Source organism: Cydia amplana, chromosome 3 (assembly GCF_948474715.1).
Source record: "Cydia amplana chromosome 3, ilCydAmpl1.1, whole genome shotgun sequence".
Lineage (NCBI taxonomy): Eukaryota > Metazoa > Arthropoda > Insecta > Lepidoptera > Tortricidae > Cydia > Cydia amplana.
Genome location: NC_086071.1, coordinates 3,759,151 through 3,783,022, shown reverse-complemented (window position 1 = coordinate 3,783,022; position 23,872 = coordinate 3,759,151). Strand labels below are relative to the sequence as shown.

At 37.9% G+C, this 23,872-nt stretch overlaps 1 protein-coding gene across 1 annotated transcript in view; it reads right to left on the bottom strand.

Moving 5' to 3' along the window:
* Window positions 1-11,554: 11,554 nt before the first annotated feature.
* The window catches only part of LOC134662409 (paired mesoderm homeobox protein 2A-like), a 56,306-nt gene continuing 43,988 nt past the window's right edge, over window positions 11,555-23,872 (bottom strand). The window contains exons 3-4 of the mRNA XM_063518624.1: window positions 23,125-23,338; window positions 11,555-12,012 (exon numbers count right to left, since the gene is read on the bottom strand). Coding sequence (XP_063374694.1) covers window positions 11,816-12,012; window positions 23,125-23,338 — 411 coding nt within the window. The 3' untranslated portion in view covers window positions 11,555-11,815. The remainder of the gene's footprint in view (window positions 12,013-23,124; window positions 23,339-23,872) is intronic.

Below are 23,872 nucleotides of genomic sequence, written 5' to 3'. Positions count from 1 at the left end.
CGCGCCGCCCAACCCGATCGAACGAAACGAAATAAACTTCTGACTCAACAACCTTATTGGTATCACACATGCAACACATTATTTTATTTGGAATGTAATTATTTTAACCCCGAAGAATATTTAGACTGCAGTTTTATTTTGAGGTCTTTTGTTTAGTTTACCTGTAGGAAATTAGGAATATATGTATTATTCACGCTAGCAAATGATATTTTGGGTTATTCCTACTAGTTACCACCAAGTTGTTACCAGTGGTAACTACTGGGATTTTTTATCCCAGTAGTTACCACCAAATATTTGTTAGAGTTAATTACTAATAAAAACAGTATAAATATAGAGTGATTTTGAATTACCTAATAAAATAACTTGAAAAATAATCTAAATGGATTATTAAATTTATCCTTACATATGTTATAGTTTTTGTACTAGTACCGGTTAAACCGTTTCAATGTTTTTGATCACTTTTAAGGCAGTTTACTAAAACACTAATCGACTTATAATTATTTATTAAATCACTCTATATTTATACTTATACTATTTATACTGTTTTTATTAGTATTTATTAATAAAAATTCCCAGTAGTTAGTTACCAGTGGTTTTTACCTTTTGGTGGGAAAATTATTTTTTCACTTCTATGGACGGGACGTGACGTAGTGGAATGTACAATTTTCATACAAATTTTTGGGACAAGTTTTTTTATGATCAGGATTGAATATGCTAGTGATTCTGAGTTGAAACTTGAAAGAACCCAAAAACACCTCCTGGTGTCTGTGAGAATCGGTTTTTAGGGTTCCGTAGCCAAATGGCAAAAAACGGAACCCTTATAGATTCGTCATGTCTGTCTGTCTGTCTGTCTGTCTGTCCGTCTGTCCGTGTATGTCACAGTCACTTTTCTCCGAAACTATAAGAACTATACTGTTGAAACTTGGTAAGTAGATGTATTCTGTGAACCGCATCAAGATTTTCACACAAAAATAGAAAAAAAAACAATAAATTTTTGGGGTTCCCTATACTTAGAACTGAAACTCAAAATTTTTTTTTCATCAAACCTATACGTGGGGGGTATCTATGGATAGGTCTTCAAAAATGATATTGAGGTTTCTAATATCATTTTTTTCTAAACTGAATAGTTTGCGCGAGAGCCACTTCCAAAGTGGTAAAATGTGTCCCCCCCCCCCCCCCTGTAACTTCTAAAATAACAGAATGATAAAACTAAAAAAAATATATGATGTAGGTACATTACCGTGTAAACTTCCACCGAAAATTGGTTTGAACGAGATCTAGTAAGTAGTTTTTTTTTTAATACGTCATAAATCGCCTAAATACGGAACCCTTCATGGGCGAGTCTGACTCGCACTTGGCCGCTTTTTTCAATATTTATTTTAGAAAACGCCCTTTTGTTAAGCTGTTAGAGAATTGTGGTTAATTTTGATGCTGATTGTACATGCGTTTTAACAAAAAGTATGTACCTATACTATTTTCATATAAAAAAGATCCTGGTACCTATTTATTAAGAATCACGAAATACTTAGCTACTTTTTAGGGTTCCGTAGCCAAATGGCAAAAAACGGAATCCTTATGGATTCGTCAAGTCTGTCTGTCTGTCTGTCTGTCCGTCCGTCTGTCCGTCTGTCTGTCCGTCCGTATGTCACAGCCATTTTTTTCCGAAACTATAAGAACTATACTGTTGAAACTTGGTAAGTAGATGTATTCTCTGAACCGCATTAAGATTTTCACAGAAAAATAGGAAAAAAACTATAAATTTTGGGGGTTCCCCATACTTAGAACTGAAACTCAAAAAATTTTTTTTCACCAAACCCATACGTGTGGGGTGTCTATGGATAGGTCTTCAAAAATGATATTGAGGTTTCTAATATCATTTTTTTCTAAACTGAATAGTTTGCGCGAGAGACACTTCCAAAGTGGTAAAATGTGTGTCCCCCCCCCTGTAACTTCTAAAGTAAGAGAATGATAAAAGTAAAAAAAATATATGATGTACATTACCATGCAAACTTCCACCGAAAATTGGTTTGAACGAGATCTAGTAAGTAGTTTTTTTTTAATACGTCATAAATCCCCTAAATACGGAACCCTTCATGGGCGAGTCCGACTCGCACTTGGCCGCTTTTTATGACATCGTTTTGTGATAAACACCGTTGAACACCGTCTTGTTTTACTTGTCAAAATAAATACATACCTAGTTCTCGTTATTCCGTTAACATTCGCCATTTGCGCCATTCACTAACCCGGGGTTAACCGGCTGGAGTGACCATGGTTATCAGTAGTAGTAGTATAGGTACAATTTCACACTGGGTTAACGGTTTTACCGGTTAATCTGTTAACCGGGGATGGTGCAAGTGGGCCGTATATTTTCTGAAAACGTGGTATCAAGTCAAGTTTAAATTATGAACGGGACACAAAGCCAGAAATCCACGTAAAGCTGTACCTAGTTGTTAGAGTAGCACTGTAACTTTGCATTTATTTAGCGAAACCACGAAGGCTAAGGCCGTTTAGTTTTAACTGTGAGCTTCATTCATCTGTCAGCGCGTCGTAACGAACATAAAATCCCGGACCTGGCGCTAAAGTGCTTCACACGGGGGGCTTGACAAGTTCGTGGTCAAGGGTATTAATGACGTCATACTTGTGATATCATTTGATTATGATCACGTCAATCACATTATTTTCAGTCATTTGATAGTTCAACTTTTGTAGGCTAAGTAATTGAAATTATATCAACATTAGTGCAATTTGGCTTAGTTTTATCATGCCCTCCCATTCCGAAGGCCGTATAATTCTTTTTAAATCGATATCATAGATGGCGCTATATGTCACAATCGGCGATAACGAAATTTTTATCTTACAGATTAAGATGTATTAAGAGACATTTAAAGTGTCATAAATTAAAAACATTATAAATGAAATACAAACATTAATAACAACACGAATTCAATGCATTCATTTTCGAAATTTGAAATCACAATTATATCGCGACTGACTACGTTATGAACAACAGCGCAGGACAGTTATGTGGAGCTGTCGAAGTAATATTGAATATTCTCACTAGATGGAGCCACCACGGTTCTAATATGTGGAGTTTGATTTAGAATAATTACATTTGAGTTATGAATTACGAAATTTAGTACATAATGTAAAAAAAATAGATCGGTCAATAAACAGGCCTACTCTAAATGAGTACCTATTTTTTTAAAAGTAGGCCTGACGTTAAAATATAAATTAAAAAAACTCGTAAGCCGATGTTTTTCAAAAGAAATGAATGCTTTGTTTTTAAACACAATGCAAGTTTTTATTTCGCTTGATGTCCAAGTCAAACGCACATTTTACTCCTTTATTGACCGACGCGTTTGCGAAGGTCTCCGTTTTAACTCGCGCCAAATTTCGTTTGAGGAGAACGTTCTCCTCGGTTTAATTCTCAACCGATTCTCATCAAATTTTGTGACCAGATTCTAGGATAAAATAGTTTTTTTTTTAATGTGATTATTTCAAAATTGCGGAAACAAATATGTAGTCGTATCAATATTATAAGAGCATTTCTTTTCTTTTTCAGATATATTTACAGTGCTTGGCAAAAATGTAGAAATGTTGTATAGGCGGTATTTAGATATGTATGTAGGTTTTTACTCGAATATAAGTAGCCAAATTTCGTCAAATTGGCTAAGTGCTATCATGGCGCAGTTTGCAAACAGTTGCTTTGATGCATGGAGGTTCCAAGTTCGAACCCCAGTAAAGTGCGCTGCTAACTTTTTGTAAATTTTTACACTTATATTATTGTATTATGTATTATTATTTGTGCAAAGCACGGGTTAAACGTATTCGTTTCATTTTTCCAATCTTTTATAAACTTTTTGTTAATTTAGTTTTTCTAAATAATTCTAAACGGCGTACCCATATATTTTTTATTCAGTTTTAAGCTATGCTCGCGAGGTCTACAGTTTATTAATTTCCTTGTTGTAAACGATGATCGGCTTAAACCGCGAAAATCGAAGTTTGTAAACTTCATGAGGTAGAACAAACTAAATTGACAGCGATTTTGATAACACAGACTATGCAAGTGTTCTTTTAATTACATAATCTAATAGAAGTTTGATGTTTAAAATAACACTAATAAAATATGCTTGGTATGACTCATGCAACTATCTCTGTCACTCGAATTACAACTTAATGTGAGTAAAAGAGCCCAAAATTTGCAATATTCGGTGTTCGCGGGTCGCGGGGCCTGCCTAGTCGAATTTTTGTTGACGGACAAACTCCGACAATGACTGCACTCATGACTACGACGGGAAGTATGGGGGTGGTCATGATTTGGTCATGGACTGGCCACGGTGTGACATGTGAGTTATCCTTGAAAAAAATGCTACCTAGGTGTTCGTATTTCCAATGCAAGGTCATGACCGCCATGACTGGTCAAAAGTCGATGTTTCGCTTCTAAACTGAACACAGTGCGCGTTTGCAAACTTGAATTGACAATACGGTGTGTTATATCTATAGGTTTGTATTTATTTTTAATTTAATACGAGTACTTATGTCCTCAATCGCTCCAGCGTCTCAAGGCCGCACAGCGACGTGCACACGCACACTCGGATTAAGTACTAATTGTAAGGTGCGTCTGTGTGCTTACGAAAACTACCATACAACTAGGTACATAGGCGTGAACGCTGAACGCCACAGTCATTCGTGCCGTCCTCTTCTTCTTTCTAATAGGAGCGACAGGGACAGCATGCACGGTTTGAAACTTCTAACAGTTCTAACCATGTTAATAAAAGAGGGACGGGCAATATATCTCGCCGCGAGATACTGTCGTGCCTATCATGGGCTAGCCCGGCTGTAAATATTTGTTTTTAGTGCAAATATTTCCTTTTTGTATTTTAAAATACTACAAAATAAATCGTGTTACTGCCGTTTGTACGAGAATGTAAATTTTTAACATGAAATAAATGTTTAATAAATAAATAAATATTATAGGGACATTCTTACACAAATTGACTAACGATACAAATGTGTAATATACAATTAATACTTAAATACACAGAAAATATCCATAACTCAAGAACAAATATCTGTCTCATTATATAAATAAATAACACTTTATTTTCAATATAAAAAAATCGATCGAGTAGGTAATTCAAGGTAACTTTTTTTGTAACGTTGTGGACCTGCTACTTACGGGTTAAACACCCTGACCATGGAAACCGGCATACCCTTATTATTTTCCCTCCTCTTTTTTATTTCTGAGACTTGGTGCGCGACTGACACTATCAATAGCTGGCGCGCTCGAGTAACATTTTTAATAACTAATCCGTTTTGTATATATATTTTCTTAGGTACAGTCAGCAGCAGAAGTTGCTAAGCGGGCGAGGCGTTCATAATTACCTTGACGCGCTCTTATTCACTTAACAATAAAGTCGCGTCAAGATTATTTTGAACACCTCGCCCGCTTAGCAACTATTGCTGCTGACTGTACATGATAGGACAAGTACGGCTACCATTAATTGACATTTGACTTTTACGCCACCGACTGCGTGAACTCGATCGCACCAATACATCAATGCGAGTGCGAGCGAGATAGACTGCGATCGACTTCATGCAGTCGCTAGCGTACCTAAACGTCAAATGCCAACTCATGATAGCCGTAGCGAATAAGCTACAAAACTTTTAGTAGTTAAATAAAAAAATGAATAAATCGGAAATACAATTAGTTTATTTATTAATTTAAAAGCATGGCAAAAAAAACGTTACACACATTTTTTATTGCAATATTACGAAATAGAATGTAAAACACGCAAAGCAACGTACATATATGGGGCATTATCTATGAAAAGGGACCTTATTGTCGATGGCGATTACGCCGCACAGCGTCGCGCAGCATTGTATTTATATCAGAGCATCGTTAATAACGGCGTAAGCGCCATCGACAATAAGGTCCCTTTTCATAGATAACGTCACATATGCTACTTAGGACGGTGCGCTTTTTTAGTATGGGATTGGCGGATTGGGTATCTGCATGTACTATGTAAGTACTAGTATTTTATGGGGCATTATCTATGAAAAGGGACCTTATTGTCGATGGCGCTTACGACGCACGGCGTGGCGCGGCATTGTATTTATACCGGAGCATCGTTGATAACGATGTAGGCGCCATCGACAATAAGGTCCCTTTTCATGGATAACGTCACATATGATCTGTGATCCTTACAAAATACCTACTCCTTCCTTTCCTATATACATGGTCTTTTTAGGGTTCCGTACCCAAAGGGTAAAAACGGGACCCTATTACTAAGACTCCGCTGTCCGTCCGTCCGTCCGTCTGTCTGTCACCAGGCTATATCTCACGAACCGTGATAGCTAGACAGTTGAAATTTTCACAGATGATGTATTTCTGTTGCCGCTATAACAACAAATACTAAAAATAGAATAAAATAAAGATTTAAGTGGGGCTCCCATACAACAAACGTGATTTTTGACCGAAGTTAAGCAACGTCGGGCGGGGTCAGTACTTGGATGGGTGACCGTTTTTTTGCTTGTTTTGGCTCGACTCGATATTTGTTTATGGTGCGGAACCCTCCGTGCGCGAGTCCGACTCGCACTTGGCCGGTTTTTTATTTCATAATAAATCTAAGAAAATACCGCGTAGTATTATATCTATATCTCTAGGTACTAATATGGGGCATTATCTATGAAAAGGGACCTTATTGTCGATGGCGCTTACGCCGCACGGCGTCGCGTGGCCTTTTATTTATATCTGAACATCGTCAATAATGGCGTAAGCGCCATCGACAATAAGATCCATTTTCATAGATAACGTCACATATATATTTAGATTTTAATATGCGCATATTTTTTCAAGTTATTACTTTCGATTTTATTTAACGGACGTTAAAAATAGATTGTTTCGTCGGCGCGACCTTGGGCTTTGGGCCTCTCAAGGCCATGTGGACGGCACGCGGCAATGCAACGCTTAGCTCCAAGAATTATTTTATTAAAACAGACCATACCGCAATGCCGTGTTCTTTCTGCCCTAATGTGAAGCATAGGTACCTACTAGATACCTTCAAACCAGCATAAGAGTCCTCTTTGATTATGCATTATTATTGTGTATCTCAAAGTCACAGTTATGCTGGTTTACCCGAACGCTTGTCGTGCTGATTTGCCGAAGCAAGGTAAGCGATAAGAATACGACCTGTGATTTGTAACGAAACTTTGACGCCTTCGCCTATACTAAAGTAGGTACCCATTCAAACTTCTATTTACAATACAAAAAAATTAACAAAAAAATTAAAAAGTCAAATTGATTTCATAATCGTAAATTATGATATGTAAATAAATTTCAATTTTGCCGCCGATGGCTGAGACGCCATCTAGTAATGATTGACCTTAAAAATGAATGTGATGTGTAGGTTTAGTCCGTGAAAGCTACAACAGATGTCGCGCGAGAGGTGTTTTGACGCCATTTCAACGCATGTTTGTCGTAAGAGTTTTATTAGCTCCGAGGGGCTCCGTGCGCCATCTAGTTTGTTACTGTGAACTAAAAAATTGCCTACAAGTATTTGCTACTTAGGACGGTGCGCGTTTTTAGTATGGGATTGGGTATCTGTACTAGTATTATATGATCTGTGGCAGAATTAATGAGTCACAGAAATATTTTTCCAAGGAGCAAGAAATTATTTTCTATGTCTCCGGTCCTCAGTTCGTTGTTATTTTTCTGCGTTAACTATAATTCCTTGATAATATCTGACATAATAAGTATCTATATATTTTACTTTTCTGTGTCTTATTATGTAGGTAGTTGTATTTCACGAGCTAAACAACTTTTAGGAAAAATTAAGGTCTACGTTCAAAAAAAAATACTACTTTCTCACGCAAAAAAGGTAAAAAAAAAATATTATAAAAAGTCAAATTTTTCGTTAACCTCCTCTTTCATTGACCGAGCGTCGGTGAAGGTCTCCGTTTCAACTTGGGCAAAAATGCTTTCGCTTTTTTCAGTATGACCTATATAGTCACCTCTCGGAGCATGGACAGACATAACAAAGACACCTTGCATGTAAATAGTACCCTGTGTGTTCAATAGTTTTGTGTGTAAGAAATATAGTTAATCTTTTTAGTAAAGATTGAATAATGTGTATGAATAAAAAATAATACATACCTACTAGAATGCGCAGAACGCGCTAACCCTTATCCGATTCGTCATAATCATAAATCTGCCTATCAACGACTCAACGACGCGTCAGACTTTTCAGCGCCCGTCATGAAAGCTTTCCGCTTGCGGGTGGAAAATATATATTTATACAGGTTACGTAAAAAACATAGGTAATATATGGAAAACGTAGGGAAATAAATATAGGGAAGTAGATATATTTCGATTACAGTCTAGACTCTAGTTAGGAATTTAAGAATGCCGTAATCGTAAAGAATGTCGTAATTTAATTTAACCATTATCTTTAAAACTTTCTGAGACAACTTTATTGTTAAGACCTTAGATTATAAATTGTGAACCAGAACAACAGAAAAGACATAAATATTAGCTAGAAAAATTAAACACTGTCGTATTCAAGGGCAGACATTATCTGTGATTGGCACTTCCTTTTCATAATTAAGACGTTTCTTTAAATTTCCTAGAAGTTTAAAAAAAATACCATTGTAGCCGTAGCAAAAAATATGGTGTTGGTACCGTAAAACGGGCTGGGTAGGTTTCGCGGGGAGAGGCGGGTTATGAATGGGGAAAGAAGGTTTGAGAGGGGGGTGAGAAGGGATTTTAAGGCTACTGCTACAAAAATAATGTATTCCAATTTAAAATGGAGCTATAGTAATACGCATAATAAAAAAAAATCGATCCAACAATCTTCCAAAATCACCTTTGTATGAAAACCCCTCTCACCCCAAATACGAGGCACTACGGGGTGAGGTGGGTTTTCCTCTTTATCGCCAAAGCTATGAAATGGAACTACCCAAAATAAAATAAAAACTAAAATACAAACGTCCGGAACACTTATTAAAATACACCATTCAGTTTTCATATGTAAAAATAAAATGTCGAGGTTTGAATTTCAGTTTTGACCCTACTCACCCCATTTTACGGTACCTAAATAAAACAGTCGTGCACTAATTTTAAAACAGGTTTATGGTGTAGGTAAACTAATAAAAAAGTGATCAAGCTCTCCAGTGGCCGAGATCGGCTTCGAACAGGTTTTCACCTTTTGTGGCTAACGCCATAATCTCCATCTCCAGTGCCAATTTCAGAAGACATACACATTTACCTTTTTTTTACCTAATATAGTAGTCTGACTACCTACTAAGTATATTAGGTATATTACTAAACCTTATTTTGTTGAAAGAAGTGCTACAAATTGTTAGTTATCAATCTGTTCACTTTCAATCACTACATTAGTATAAAACAAAGTCGCTTCCCGCTGCCTGGCTGTCTGTACTTATGTATGCATAGATTTTTAAAACTACGCAACGGTTTTTGATGCGTTTTTTTTTAAATAGATAGAGTGGATAGAGAGGAAGGTTTATGTATAATTTGTTAACCCGGGGCGGGTCGCTAGTAGGAAATATAATTAACTACGAAAAATATCAACATATCAATATTATATACCTATCCAATTTTATATTGTATGAGAACACGATTCCAATTTTATCTACATAATCTACATGCCAGATATTATCCATATTCCTGAAAAAGGCTGCACAAATTTTACGGAATAGTATGAACAGTATCCGCATAATTATGTTTTTAAAAGTATTTCTTGTGTGATTCAAGTTTTTCCTGCCCCCAATTTTTATTGTCCCCAATTGAGGGTTCGGGTTTATTACAACCAGAATGAGAAGCTCTTCAAACCTAAGATTTTTTTTATCAAAATCCGACAAATAAATAAAAATATGACTGTAAATAATAAAATAACATTTTCCAATTTGACTCTCTTTATTAAAACACCCTCCACAAATTCATCAAATATTACATACACTCCGGCAATCCATATGATTACACAATAATTGTTTATTTTTAAATCATAATGGTTCTTGTTACTTTCTGTATTTACACATTTTATTACACCATCCTTATATTTAAGAACAATATTTACATACTCCTCGTTTTACCATTTCAGTCAATTTAATATTTTTACAGATTTCCTAATCAGGTCTCATGTCTCTCCTGGATCTCCTGGGCTAGGAAATTTATTCCCATCTATTCTAGCCAAAACTACAAAATATTACCAAAATTGCAAATATTCTTAAATCAATTACCCATTTCGTGTTCAATATAAAACTGTCATTAACTTGTGAGGTCATAGTTATTCATATACCGGGTGATCTGATAAATAGATACATCGCTGGTCCAACAAGTAAATATTGACGCTATGTATCATCGTTATTTACCGACGCAGAAACATACCTACACTGTGTATATGAACGACCGCTTCTTCATACACACATAGTCCCTATTATCCTCCCTGGATATTTACATTATGGAAAATATTTTTACACAATTTATTGTAGGTAAATTAACCTTTTTTTTTATTTATTTAATTATTAAAAGAATTAGGGGCGAAAAACAAATTCCATAAAAAAAAGCTTCTTACTCTTATTATTATAAAAAATCGAATAAAGTCAAACGAAGAAGGAAAATGGGGACTATGTTTGTATGGAAAAGCGGTCATGTAACGTTTTATGTTGGAAAACAGGCTAGACCGAAACATTCCTCCAAAGGTCATCCAGGAGAGTGAGGAACTCGAGATCGCAGCTAAAAGAGGGAAATCGACCGCAGTCGACAGTCGACTTCCGCAAATTGGTACAATTTTGATAATTAACTTATTACTGACACAACTTTACACAATTTGTCTCTAGTGTTTTTATTAGCTGGAGGAAATTTTCTTCGCGGGCCTTAGTATTGTAATTGTAAATATATTTTCATTGTTACAATTTAAATTCATATGAAATTCAGATTTTTAATTCAGGTTTATATCAAAAAAGCATGTATAACAAAGTGTTTCCAACGTTAACTGTCACTTTACTCCAGCTCTTAAAAGTACGTTTCAATAGAGTGTAAAATAAATATACTTAAATTACGGAAAACGGATAGTACTTATAGGTTTGTGCATTTGTTTACAAATTCAAGATGATCTGACTAGATTTGTCGGTGACTAGAATAAAACAATTAAATTGCAGTAGGTATAGGTATTGAATATTTTACAAAATAAATCCATGTTTTCCTACCGCTATGCTTTTGCTTCTAACATCGGACTTTTAGTACCAAGGAAGGAGCGATTGAAAATTGCGTCTCTAACTCGATGCTTATACGTCTATTTTGGCACTTTTTTACCAAATGGATAGATAATACAGGTACATACTTAACAAAAAATCACATTAAAACACAACATCAATAATCTTTAATTTCTCTTATACAATACAAAAGGTATACTTCACAAACGTATACATTGTTTTGCGATTGGAATGTTTATTTACAGTCATTATCACATACAATTTTATTATTCTAACGTTAGCTACTTACATGTCTAAATCTGTAATATATACATGCAACAATACTTGCCTTCTTACGATAAATAAATCTAAAATTCGTTTTATAAGTTTATTGCAATACAATTTAATGGACACGAACTTTTGGCACTTGAAATTGTTTTCACTTCGAGTTTCGTCACAATTCACAAATCGTTTGATTCTAATTTTCACTTTTAATATTGGGAGTGTCATACGTATACATATCACGTGGAATATGTTAGTAGGAATGTGGGTTAGTGTGCAGCGCGGCTAGGTCGCGAGCGGCGCCGGGGCAACGCTACGGCCATTAGAAAAGATGATTGTTCGTTTTGGCTAGCGGGCCGAGGTGGTCGGAGAGCAGGTAGTTCGGCGGTGCCACGCTCAGCAGCGGGAAGCCCGAGGGCTGGCGCAGCAGCCCGCAGCCGCCGGACCACTTGCCGCCGCCCCCCGCCGCGCCGCCCCCGCCCCCTCCGATACCGTTCAGCTCTTCGCATAATTTGTTTGCTGTAATACAGAAATATGCATTATAACAATTGTACCAGTATAAGTGTCAATACTGTCAATGCATGTCAAAGGTGGACGAAAGTAGTGGCAAGTATGTGACGATCTGTGGCAATATAAGACAAAATAAAATTAGCGTTTATATCTATACATATAATAAAGCTGAAGAGGGTCGAAAGTCTGTACATAGAAGATATTTGAAAAAAATTTGGCTGGGGATACTTAGAATCGATAACAGAACACGTTCCAACAGTTTTTAGAATTTTTGTCTGTTTGTCTGTTTGTCTGTTTGTCTGTTTATCTGTTTGTCTGTTTATTTGACCGCGCATCACGTGAAAACGGCTGAACGGATTTTTATGCAAACTTTACTAATCTGTCAAGAAAATCCCTGGCCACATTTTAGGCTAGAAAAATTCAACCCCTAAAAGGGGGGGTGGCCACTACACTCAATTAAGTTATATTTGCATCTGAATCTTATGGCGCTAACTTAAGAAAGTGGTGTAAACTTTTTTTTGTGTACTTTGTAAAAAAAAACAACAAATTTCGTAGTCAATGTCAAACGTTTTGCAAATACATATTAAATCACATTTATAGACGGGTCTATCGCGGGTTTATTGACAATAATTAACATTATTGTGAAGTGGGTGGTTTGAAAATATGATGTCTACCCCAAACTTTTTCATACACTTTTCGTCGGGTAGTTGCACAAATCTCTATTTTGACATTTTGTTGGGACATCAGTTAGCTGCGACCACGACCAGTGAAACCTGTGTCGAAACGTCGGTAAATAAAGGTAATAAAATAAGTTTCAAGATAGGCCCGTCTATAAATGTGAGTTAATATGTGTTCAAAACGCGAAAGTTTTTAAATATTATGTATATATCTTTGTAAATGTCAAACAATTTGGGACTTGCATTTTAAACGCGTTACCATACCTTTCCGAAAAAAAAACTATTTTTTCGCGAAATTCTCGCAACGTATTGAGGTTATAAGGTAGCACGGTCTCAGGAATCTGAGGAAGAATCCCGTGCCTGGGAGACGTTCACGCAGTGCGAAGAACGGTTGACCGCTCAGCGGATTCGCACGACAGACGCGCTCGACGGTAAGTACTGTGGTACATCAGTGGATACTGGAGAGAGTCGTACGTCTATACTTACCTACACATGCGCGGATATTGGCGGAAATCGAAGGTGAACAGGCAGTATATACCTAAATCCATTAACACTGTCTTGGATGAAGGCAACGTCACAACAGACCCTCTGGAGTTCCTAAACCCATTGAGTGCTTCAGGGCTCCCAGCACACACATTTACCTACATGAATACTATTGTTCTGTGTTAAAGCACTGACAGCCTGAACGCTTCGGACCTTACGCCCTACGCGGAGCTCGGCTTTCGCACTTAGACACTTATACTATTGTTCTGTGATTAAGCACTGACATCCAGGAAGCTTCGGGCCTTCGGCCCTACGCGGAGCTCGGCCTTCGGCCTTCGCATTAAGACACTTATACTATTGTTCTGTGTTTAAGCACTGAACCTGGACGCTTCGGGCCTTCGGCCCTACGCGGAGATCGGCCTTCGGCCTTCGCATTTAGACACTTATACTATTGTTCTGTGTTTAAGCACTGACAGCCTGAACGCTTCGGGCCTTCGGCCCTACATGGAGCTCGGCCTTCGGTTTTCGCATTAGATATCCACACCAAAATTTCACGTAAACATTGCGGCTGTGTCCCTGACATAGCCTCTCTCAATTTTTTCTATCAGAAAAATTCGCGCTCGCTGCGCTCGCGTTTTTCACTTTTGATAAAGGTGGCATTCTGGGTACCCTACCGAGCGACTACTGTAGTAGTAGTACTTAAGCACTCTAACATCCTGGACGCTTCGGGCCTTCGGCCCTACGCGGAGCTCGGCCTTCGGCCTTCGCAATCAGACACTTATACCATTGTTCTGTGATTAAGCATTGATATCCTGGACGCTTCGGGCCTTCGGCCCTACACGAAGCTCGGCCTTCGGCCTTCGCATTTAGACACTATACTATTGTTCTGTGTTTAAGCACTGACAGCCTGGACGTTTCGGGCCTTCGGCCCTACATGGAGCTCGGCCTTCGGCTTTCACATTAGATATCCACACCAAAATTTCACGTAAACCATTGCGGCTGTGCCCCTGACATAGCCTCTCTCAATTTTTTTCTATCAAAAAAATTCGCGCTCGCTACGCTCGCGTTTTTAACTTTTAAAGCTAAGCCTACTTTGATAAAGGTGGCATTCTGGCCACCCTACCGAGCGACTACTACTACGACTTAAGCACTGACATCCTGGACGCTTCGGGCCTTCGGCCCTACGCGGAGCTCGGCCTTCGGCCTTCGCAATCAGACACTTATACCATTGTTCTGAGATTAAGCGTTGACAGCCTGGACGCTTCGGGCCTTCGGCCTTACATGGAGCTCGGCCTTCGGCTTTCGCATTAGATATCCACACCAAAATTTCACGTAAACATTGCGGCTGTGTCCCTGACATAGCCTCTCTCAATTTTTTCTATCAGAAAAATTCGCGCTCGCTGCGCTCGCGTTTTTCACTTTTAAGGTTAAGCCTACTTTGATAAAGGTGGCATTCTGGGTACCCTACCGAGCGACTACTGTAGTAGTAGTACTTAAGCACTCTAACATCCTGGACGCTTCGGGCCTTCGGCCCTACGCGGAGCTCGGCCTTCGGCCTTCGCAATCAGACACTTATACCATTGTTCTGTGATTAAGCATTGACATCCTGGACGCTTCGGGCCTTCGGCCCTACACGAAGCTCGGCCTTCGGCCTTCGCATTTAGACACTATACTATTGTTCTGTGTTTAAGCACTGACAGCCTGGACGTTTCGGGGCTTCGGCCCTACATGGAGCTCGGCCTTCGGCTTTCACATTACATATCCACACCAAAATTTCACGTAAACCATTGCGGCTGTGCCCCTGACATAGCCTCTCTCAATTTTTTTCTATCAAAAAACTTCGCGCTCGCTACGCTCGCATTTTTAACTTTTAAAGCTAAGCCTACTTTGATAAAGGTGGCATTCTGGGCACCCTACCGAGCGACTACTACTACGACTTAAGCACTGACATCCTGGACGCTTCGGGCCTTCGGCCCTACGCGGAGCTCGGCCTTCGGCCTTCGCAATCAGACACTTATACCATTGTTCTGAGATTAAGCGTTGACAGCCTGGACGCTTCGGGCCTTCGGCCTTACATGGAGCTCGGCCTTCGGCTTTCGCATTAGATATCCACACCAAAATTTCACGTAAACCATTGCGGCTGTGTCCCTGACATAGCCTCTCTACATTTTTTTTTATCAAAAAATTTTCGCGCTCGCTACGCTCGCGTTTTTAATACGATTTTAAAGGATAAGCCTAATTTACTTAAGGTGGCTTTCTGGGCACCCTACCGAGCGACTACTACTACGACTTAAGCACTGACCGCCTGGACGCTTCGGACGTTTGGCCCTACGTGGAGCTCGGCCTTCGGCCTTCGCACTTAGACACTTATACTATTGTTCTGTGATTAGGCACTTACAGCCTGGGCGAAGCTGGGGAAGGGCGAAAAAAACTATTGGTTTTGGAGTGTAGTTTTGTTTAGTGCCTACCTAATTGTAAAATATTTTATCTGGCTTCAGTCCGCTAATCGTATCGATCTGTCAACTTTACTTCAAGTTCCGCCTCCAGGGGAGAGAAAGAGAAATTAGGGATGAATTAGCTTACTGACACAGACCGAATTCCACGCGGGCGGAGCCGCGGGCACAGCTAGTAGTAAATAAATAGGTATCAATGCCTGCGAACATTTAATGTCAACTCTCTGATTTTCTAAGAAAGTAATATTTAGCTCATAATTTATGGGCGCTTTTGAATAAATTGAACGTGTAGCTAAGTAGGTAGGTATATATATAATTCAGTATTGAACCTAATAAAATATGTATCTTATTTTTGCTATGTTGCGAGTCTTAAGTACCGCTCTAAATTAAATCTATTTTTAATCCCACATATTCAGTTACTACATATGCATCAAGACAATAAAATTTATAGAACTTTTAAATATTCATAATCATAATTTCAAATGCAACGGTACTCGCATCAGCATTACTTATCCAAATCGCAACATCACAAACGCCAGAACTCATACAAAATCTGTTCGAATATGAAATCAGACTGCAGCCGTCGGGCGAACATGAAATAATCGCGGTAACCCAATTAAGCACTAATCACCTAATCCTTGCGCGCGGCTCCGTTGTTTATTCAGGCCTGAGTGACAATCGCGCGCACAATTAGCGCAAATGAGCCGAAGTGAAAATCTGGCGCGGGCGGTGCGGTGGGTGGCCCTAATGTGATTAATGTGGCCGCAAGTCCGCCATTACCGCGCGGCACCAGCAGTCCATAAAGCCTGATACGGTGGCCACGCAAAAACCATGCACTCGGCCGCAGTAGCTAAACACAACTTAAAATATTTATGTACCTAACTTAGTGGCAGAGAATTATATTTTGAAGTTATAAATAAACCTTGAAAATCCTAGGGATTTATCCCACCACCGCCAATTCTGGGCACAATTCAATATAAGTATTTTATCATCATAGCTAAATGTTCTTGAATTGTTACCTAATAGTATAATTGGTAAAAAGGTAGGTATTTGTTAGTAGTTAGTGGCGACCGCATGTATTGAAAAAGTTCTAAAAAGGATAAACGCAAACAATCTGCCCTAAAAGTAAGTTTTGTGCGTTCCATTCACAACGTAACAACGACTCAATCTATTGGTCAAACAGAAATTCCACAACGAGAGGTTTTTATTAATTTTATAGTGGGTATATTTTTATAATGCGTGCTCCAGTTTTTTTTATTACGTACATACATATTTTAGTCATTAATAAATAATAGAGTAAAAGGATAATATGGTGCAATTTTCTCTAGTAACATATTCTGATATCGAGTTAAGCCCGGTCATGGGCATTTTCACACTTGACCCAGATTCTTTTGTCACAATAAAAACAGGGTAATAATTCTATTTATAAGCCGCTTATTAGAATTAAACATGACGCGTGTATTTGTCGAAAGCAGCCTTGTTATGACCGCCCACGCAGCCTGCGACTACCCAAAATAGCACACTTCGTGATCGTGCCGGGAATGTAAGAATGACTCACTATGCTATAATTTCGATCAATGCAACATTTGAGAGATTTCAGTTGTTGGTACAGAAATACATGGGGCCGCTGGCCAATAATAACTAATAATAACAGCATGTTTATACCGTCTTATCCTTAGCATGTTGCGTGTTTCGGACACCACACCCACATACAGCTACATTATCCAACTAGAATCAAATAATTCTTCGTGTATTATTTTAGTTACAAATGAAAGGCATAGCTGGGACTAAATACCATTGTAATAAATAAATCGAAATAACTACATATATAAAACACAAATATATTTAGATGGATAATTATTATGTCTCCAAAAAAAAAACAAAAATAATTAACCTGCGTTTATACTTTAACTATTAGTAACTACATTATTTACACTAAATAAATCGCAAAAAACCCTGTAATAAAATTATTCAAACCCTAAATTCCGATATGATTAAATTACATAAAACTTGACATGAACATTTAAGTAACAATATCTGGGTGACTGAGCTTCGCTCGGAAAACATATATTTAAAAACTCGAAAATGCGCGTTTTCCCAGAGATAAGACCTAGCTAGATCGATTTTTCGTCCCCGAAAACCCCCATATAGCAAATTTCATCGAAATCGTTAGAGCCGTTTCCGAGATCCCCGAAATATATATATATAAATAAATAAATAAATAAATAAATAAACAAGAATTGCTCGTTTAAAGGTATTAGATAATTTTTACTTAGGTTACTATGTTTATATTTATTTATTAGGTACACCACGTAATTGATACAGAAAAAAACAATCACTAAAAATCCTAAGAAGTAAGAAATTATAACCGTTAATAAAACGAAACTACTTAGGTACTTACATCTTATAATCTACTAATGCGAAGCGAAGCGATATAAAGTGTATATAAAACTTCTAATCACTATAATTACAATTTCTAGAAATGAAAACTAGTACCGTAAACCGGGGTACTTTGATCAATTTTTGAGTTTGACATCATTTTTCAACGATCCTAATATGCGTATAAATATGAAAAAAATATATAATAATCTGTATTTTCTCTTCTCTCAGCCTGCCAAATAAAAAAAAATTAGGACTTATAGTTTCATCAAAAATAAATAAAAACAACGCGACCAAAGTTATATTAAGAATGGGGTTACTTTGAAACCAGTACTTTTTTCACTGACAATCTAAAGTAAACCCGCTAAAAAGGCCGTAAAAAATAAAAAAATAAAAATCGTATAAGTACTTTTTAAGTAATATATCTTTTTAAGGTGTGGGGCTACTTTGATCACATACAAATGCTACAAATTAATAATTTTAAGCGCTTTATTAGATTATTTACTTATTATAACGTAAGAACTTGACTTATCATCGCACTTCGGCGCGATTCGGGAAATGAATTAGAGATTCACTAGATATGAAATAGTAAAGGTATGTGACGTTCCACGGCAAAAGGTACCTTATGGCGGCTGGCGCTTAAGCTATTATTAACGCCGCTCCAATATTCAGCCGGGGCTATGGTACCTTTTGCCGTGGAACGTCACATATCTTTACTATTTCATATCTAGTGAATCTCTAAATCATTTCCCGAATCGCACCGTTAGCAAGAGATTTTCGAATTGCAAGCTTTTCAGTTTCAGTAAATTTGGTCCGTGCGCGGGTTTTTGATATATTATGTTGCCTTTTACTTTATACTTATTGTATAATGTTCTATAAGGAACCTTATATGCTTGCGATGCAGCAGGAATAGATATGTGCTCGCCATTATATCTGCGAGTGCATCATTGAGTAGTTCTTTTTGATCAATTTCACCACATATAGGTGATCAAAGGCACCCCGAGCCATGGATTCCTCGACTAAGTGCGCATGTATAGATTGTCGAATTTTGGATATTTTTTTTTCAACCTGACGAATAAATACTGATTAACCTAAGATACCATAAAATAACATTGTAATAATTATTGACACAAGTACAGTTAAAGTTTTTCAGCTAATAAAATCAGGAAGAAAAGCGTACTCATTTTTATGTTTTTTTTTTTCTAAACAATATAATAGTAATACACGCACATCCCGTCATTATGCGGTGAAGCAACTATCAGTGTTGCCAATAAAGAAAAAATAACTGCTAAGGCGTTTTTCAACTCGTTAAAACAAGCACTTTAGTAACGATTGGAAGTTGTTATCAAAGTCGACCCGCAAATCAAAGTAACCCGGTTTACGGTACCAGACTTACTTGAATGTTCATGTCAAATTTCATGTTATTTCAGAAAGCTGTGTTTTAAAATGAAAGCGTTATAACCTTGGTTGTATGGCGGCGGCGGCTAAGTTCGTGTGACTCTCGTCATATCTCCGTATATTCGGTCGCTGCATCGTAAATTTCGAAGGTTTCACATTAATTCTAAATTCTAGAATAAAATTGTTAAGTCGTTAATGTTCAAAATACTTTTGGTTTAATAATAGTTTTAAAGTCTAAGTCCTATTTTATTTTAGGCAAATAATTTTTCGTAGCATTTTTATGTTTAAAGAAAAACTATTATTTGGGCATCGTCTTTTCTTCACTACATAGTATAAAACAAAGTCGCTTCCCGCTGTCTGTCTGTCTATATGTATGCTTAGATCTTTAAAACTACGCAACGGATTTTAATGCGGTTTTTTTAATAGATAGAGTGAGTCAAGAGGAAGGTTTATGTATAATTTGTTAACCCGTGCGAAGCCGGGGCGGGTCGCTAGTTAACAATAAAATGTATAATAATTGAATGATTTCCCAATAACCATTGAATAAGTTATGATTTTAGCAGTCTACGAGTGTAAGTACTTTGGTTTTTTTGTATTGTATGTTGCATTGTAGCATCAACACTACTGAGCCGATTTTAATACACACAGATGTCAACAGATTCGTTTTTATAGACCGGATGCCGTAAGTTAAATTTTATTTGACTCTAATTAATGAGGAAATTCTAAAGTTTAACGACAAAGGCATCTGATATTCGTACGAAGCTGAGTTTAAACGAGCGTTTTCAGCTTTCGCTACTTTAGGTAGGTACCTACTTCTACTTGTTTGTCTTATAATATTATTCGCAAGTAATAAATGTTCAAATTAAATGATTGTTCACTTGCTTTTCTGGTGCTCTGATTATGAATGGAAGGATCCATGGAGAAGGTGCAATGCGCACGGATATATTTTCTGCTCTTAAAAACCAATTTATATTTAAGTGGTTACGCAGAAGAAAAATAATAATTAATCACCAGTATTTCAGCGAAAACTATCTATATATATACATGGAGGGCAAACCTCATTCATAAATTCTGGTGGTGGTGGATTTATTTTGTTACCTTTAACCCCGACGTTTCGATGCAGGTTGCACTAGCTGGTTTTGTTCGCGGATAAGTTGAAAGTATAGACATCACAAATTCAAACCACCCATCACACGTATATTATAAATTCGCAATAAATAATGGATATATTTTCAAAAATTAACAAGCAAAAAATACTGATCTCATAACGCGACGTAAGACGTTGTTTACAAAAAGCTAATGAACGAAATTGTTCAGGAAATTTTAGGAACGAAAATGGCTGGAGTAGGGTGGAGAGGTGGTGAGAGACGAGGTTGGCGACGGACGGAGATTGGCGGCGTTTTTGAATTTTCCCTGCAAGCCGCAATAGCTCCCTCTCATATTTACATTGCATTATATACTGGATCAACCAAATCTTGTCATTAGTAAAAGGCGGCAAATTTGAAAAATCGCGGGTTAGCAACATTGTGTTCGAATAATTCCAAAATCGCGTGTCATCTGTGTGTTATCCGTGGAATGTGAATCGTGAATGACAGCCATCATCTTATTGTTTACATTCTGAATCGTTTCTATTTCAAGAGAAATTTCTGCTGTCACCATTAAATACCAAGATTATGCATACTCGTTGACGGTAAACATTACTAGAATTTGAGGTTATGATAATTCACTCAAACTGAGGTATGAAGGGCGGAAAAATAAACACGTTTTGGTTCGATGTACATTGCTGCTTTTCTTAGTGCAATTCTGCTCTTTGAGTGTTACATGGTGTTACCCTACTTTAATTTGCAGTACATTGCTACTGACAAGATTTGCTTGACGCACTATAATTTTGGTTATCACTATGTCACGTGAAAAAAGTGAATAAGGATGTCAGCTATGTCACCGGGTTTTAAGTTTTTATTTACGGCCAACTCTCTGAATATCACGCGAAACCCACACGAGAAAGGTGTTGTTACAATTAAAATTAAATAAAGATATGGAGTGTCTCGGGCTAGGCATATCGTTTAATTCAAATGGAACTTCACTTACAGCCCTTACAGGTAAGTTCATTTAATTTGGAAATTACAAAATGGCAAATTCGGACTTACAGTTGATATAACATTTTCTACTCTTAATACCGTCTAGAATAAATATATGTAGTTAAAGTTGGTAAGTATAGTTAGCTCACAGTGTTTATAATTAGGGCCGTGCTCACAACAATTTATTGTTGGCAAGTCTCTCCGTGCGAGTGGTGTTACGAAAAGCTTCGATATTAAAAAATACACATTTTTCATCGTCCCATCGCACCAACGCCAAGATTATCGTGTAAAAATAAATATTCGGTCACTATGACGTACACAATATGGCCACATAAACACATTAAACTATCACCACATTATGTGCTTGGAACGTTCCGAGTTGCTGGCGTAAATGTCTGAAATGCCTAGGCACCTAGACCTTTGTTAAGCAACCAAAACCCGATAAATAAGTAAGTAAATCAGTAGTCAGCATCACTAGAAGCGGATGAGAATAGGTAAGTGCTAGTTAAAAGTATCTATCATTCTCAAATAGCTATTACTTACGTAGAAAACAGTAGTCTCTAGATACTTTTCACAAATCGGACTAAAGTGATTTTAGCTGTTTGCGAAATTGCTCTACATTCTACATGATTAGAAATCCTTCAATATACCGTAAGACCGCCCTACAACATTTCTTAGCGCGTCAAGCATCCGCCCTCCCGCAGTTGTTCTGACAAGCAAAAGTTGTTCTGACGTATCCAGTATTTTCCTGTCATAGACTTTCCAGCTCTTCTTTCCTATTCATTCCTTGCTAGAAATAGGAGTGTTTTGTTTTTACAGCATATACATTTACAGCATATACCTAGGGTTGCCAAACGTCCCGTATACTTATACGGGACTGTCACCGTATTTAAGTATCACGTCCCGTAATTTTACTGGTCCCGTAGTTTGTCCCGTATTTTGTTGACCCTGCCTATAATATTAATTAATTAATTAATAGCGCTCTAGAACAGGACTCTCCAAACCCCAGATCCAAACCAGGGATGTTGCGGATGCAGATTTTTTGACATCCGCGGATGCGGATGCGGATGCGGATATTTAAAGGCTCACATCCGCGGATGCGGATGCGGATGCGGATGTCAAGATAAGGTACTTAGAAAACGTCAAATATTACATTTTTAGTATTTTTTTATTTAAAAAAACGAAACGTTTAGTATTTGAGCAAGAATATAGGTGCGTTATATAACTTCGCCGACTTTTCTGGATCTAGAAGATTTCGTTATAGGTAATGACGAAATTACCTAGCACTTACGCCGCCGCTAAGACGTTCCTGTACCTGTATCCGCGGTTGCGGATGCGGATGCGGATGATCGCAACATCCCTGCTCCAAACAGTAGCAACCATACATACCCCCCCCCCCCCCCGCACGAAAGTTTCTGAGGCGCAATATGGCCCTCAGGTAAAAAAGTTTGGAGACCCCAGCTCTAGAATACCACTGTCCCTTATCAGTACCGACTAATTATGGCAACCCTACATATACCCCTGTGGGAGCTCAGAAGTTCCCAGCACAAACTATAGAAGTATAGACTAACGCAGTCTCCTATATATACGCTTACTGAATACTATGTTTTATTATTATGAAGTAATTTGTTCGACACGTACAAAAATATTTACCTGCTGACGTGATAGGCTTGAGGTCGGGCGGGGAGAGGTGCGGCAGGGCGTGGTGTGCCGGCTGCGGCGCGGGCGCCGGCGGCGGGTGAGGCGACACCGCCGGCGACGCCGGCTTGTCGCGCTTGCCCTCCGCCTTCACTGGGGCCTCGCCCGCCTTCTGCTGCGCTAACCGCTCCTGCTTGCGGAACTTCGCTCGCCGGTTCTGGAACCATACCTGAAAACGAAGTTGACCCTATTTTACAGGAGACGATTGGATGAGTTTTGCATTTATTTGTGTGACATGAATGCCAACGATTTACAAAGCAAGAACAAATACCATATGTTTGACCTTGGTCACCTTCGATATATTCACGTTTTTTGTTTCGTGTGTGTGGTTATGATTTGATGATAGGTTTAGTTTCAAATATACAACCCATATCTACGGACAAATAGCAAAAAAGCGGGAAAACATTTCTACGGTCTACGGCGCGCGGCGTAGTACATTGTATAGGGTTGCTTGGCAGTGGGCAGTGAAAGCGTTTAAAAATATGTGTGTGATGTGATACAGACGTTACAATTGAGAATCATAGCCAAAATGGGTGCATAGTATTTGATATCATTTCAAAAATATACCCTTGACATAATGAGATTTGGTATTACATACATATAAAATACATACATATAAAATCTATGCCACGTGTCATGCATATACAGGTTTGGATTTCAAACATAGACAGAGAGAATCAGAGAGAATCAGTTTTTAGGGTTC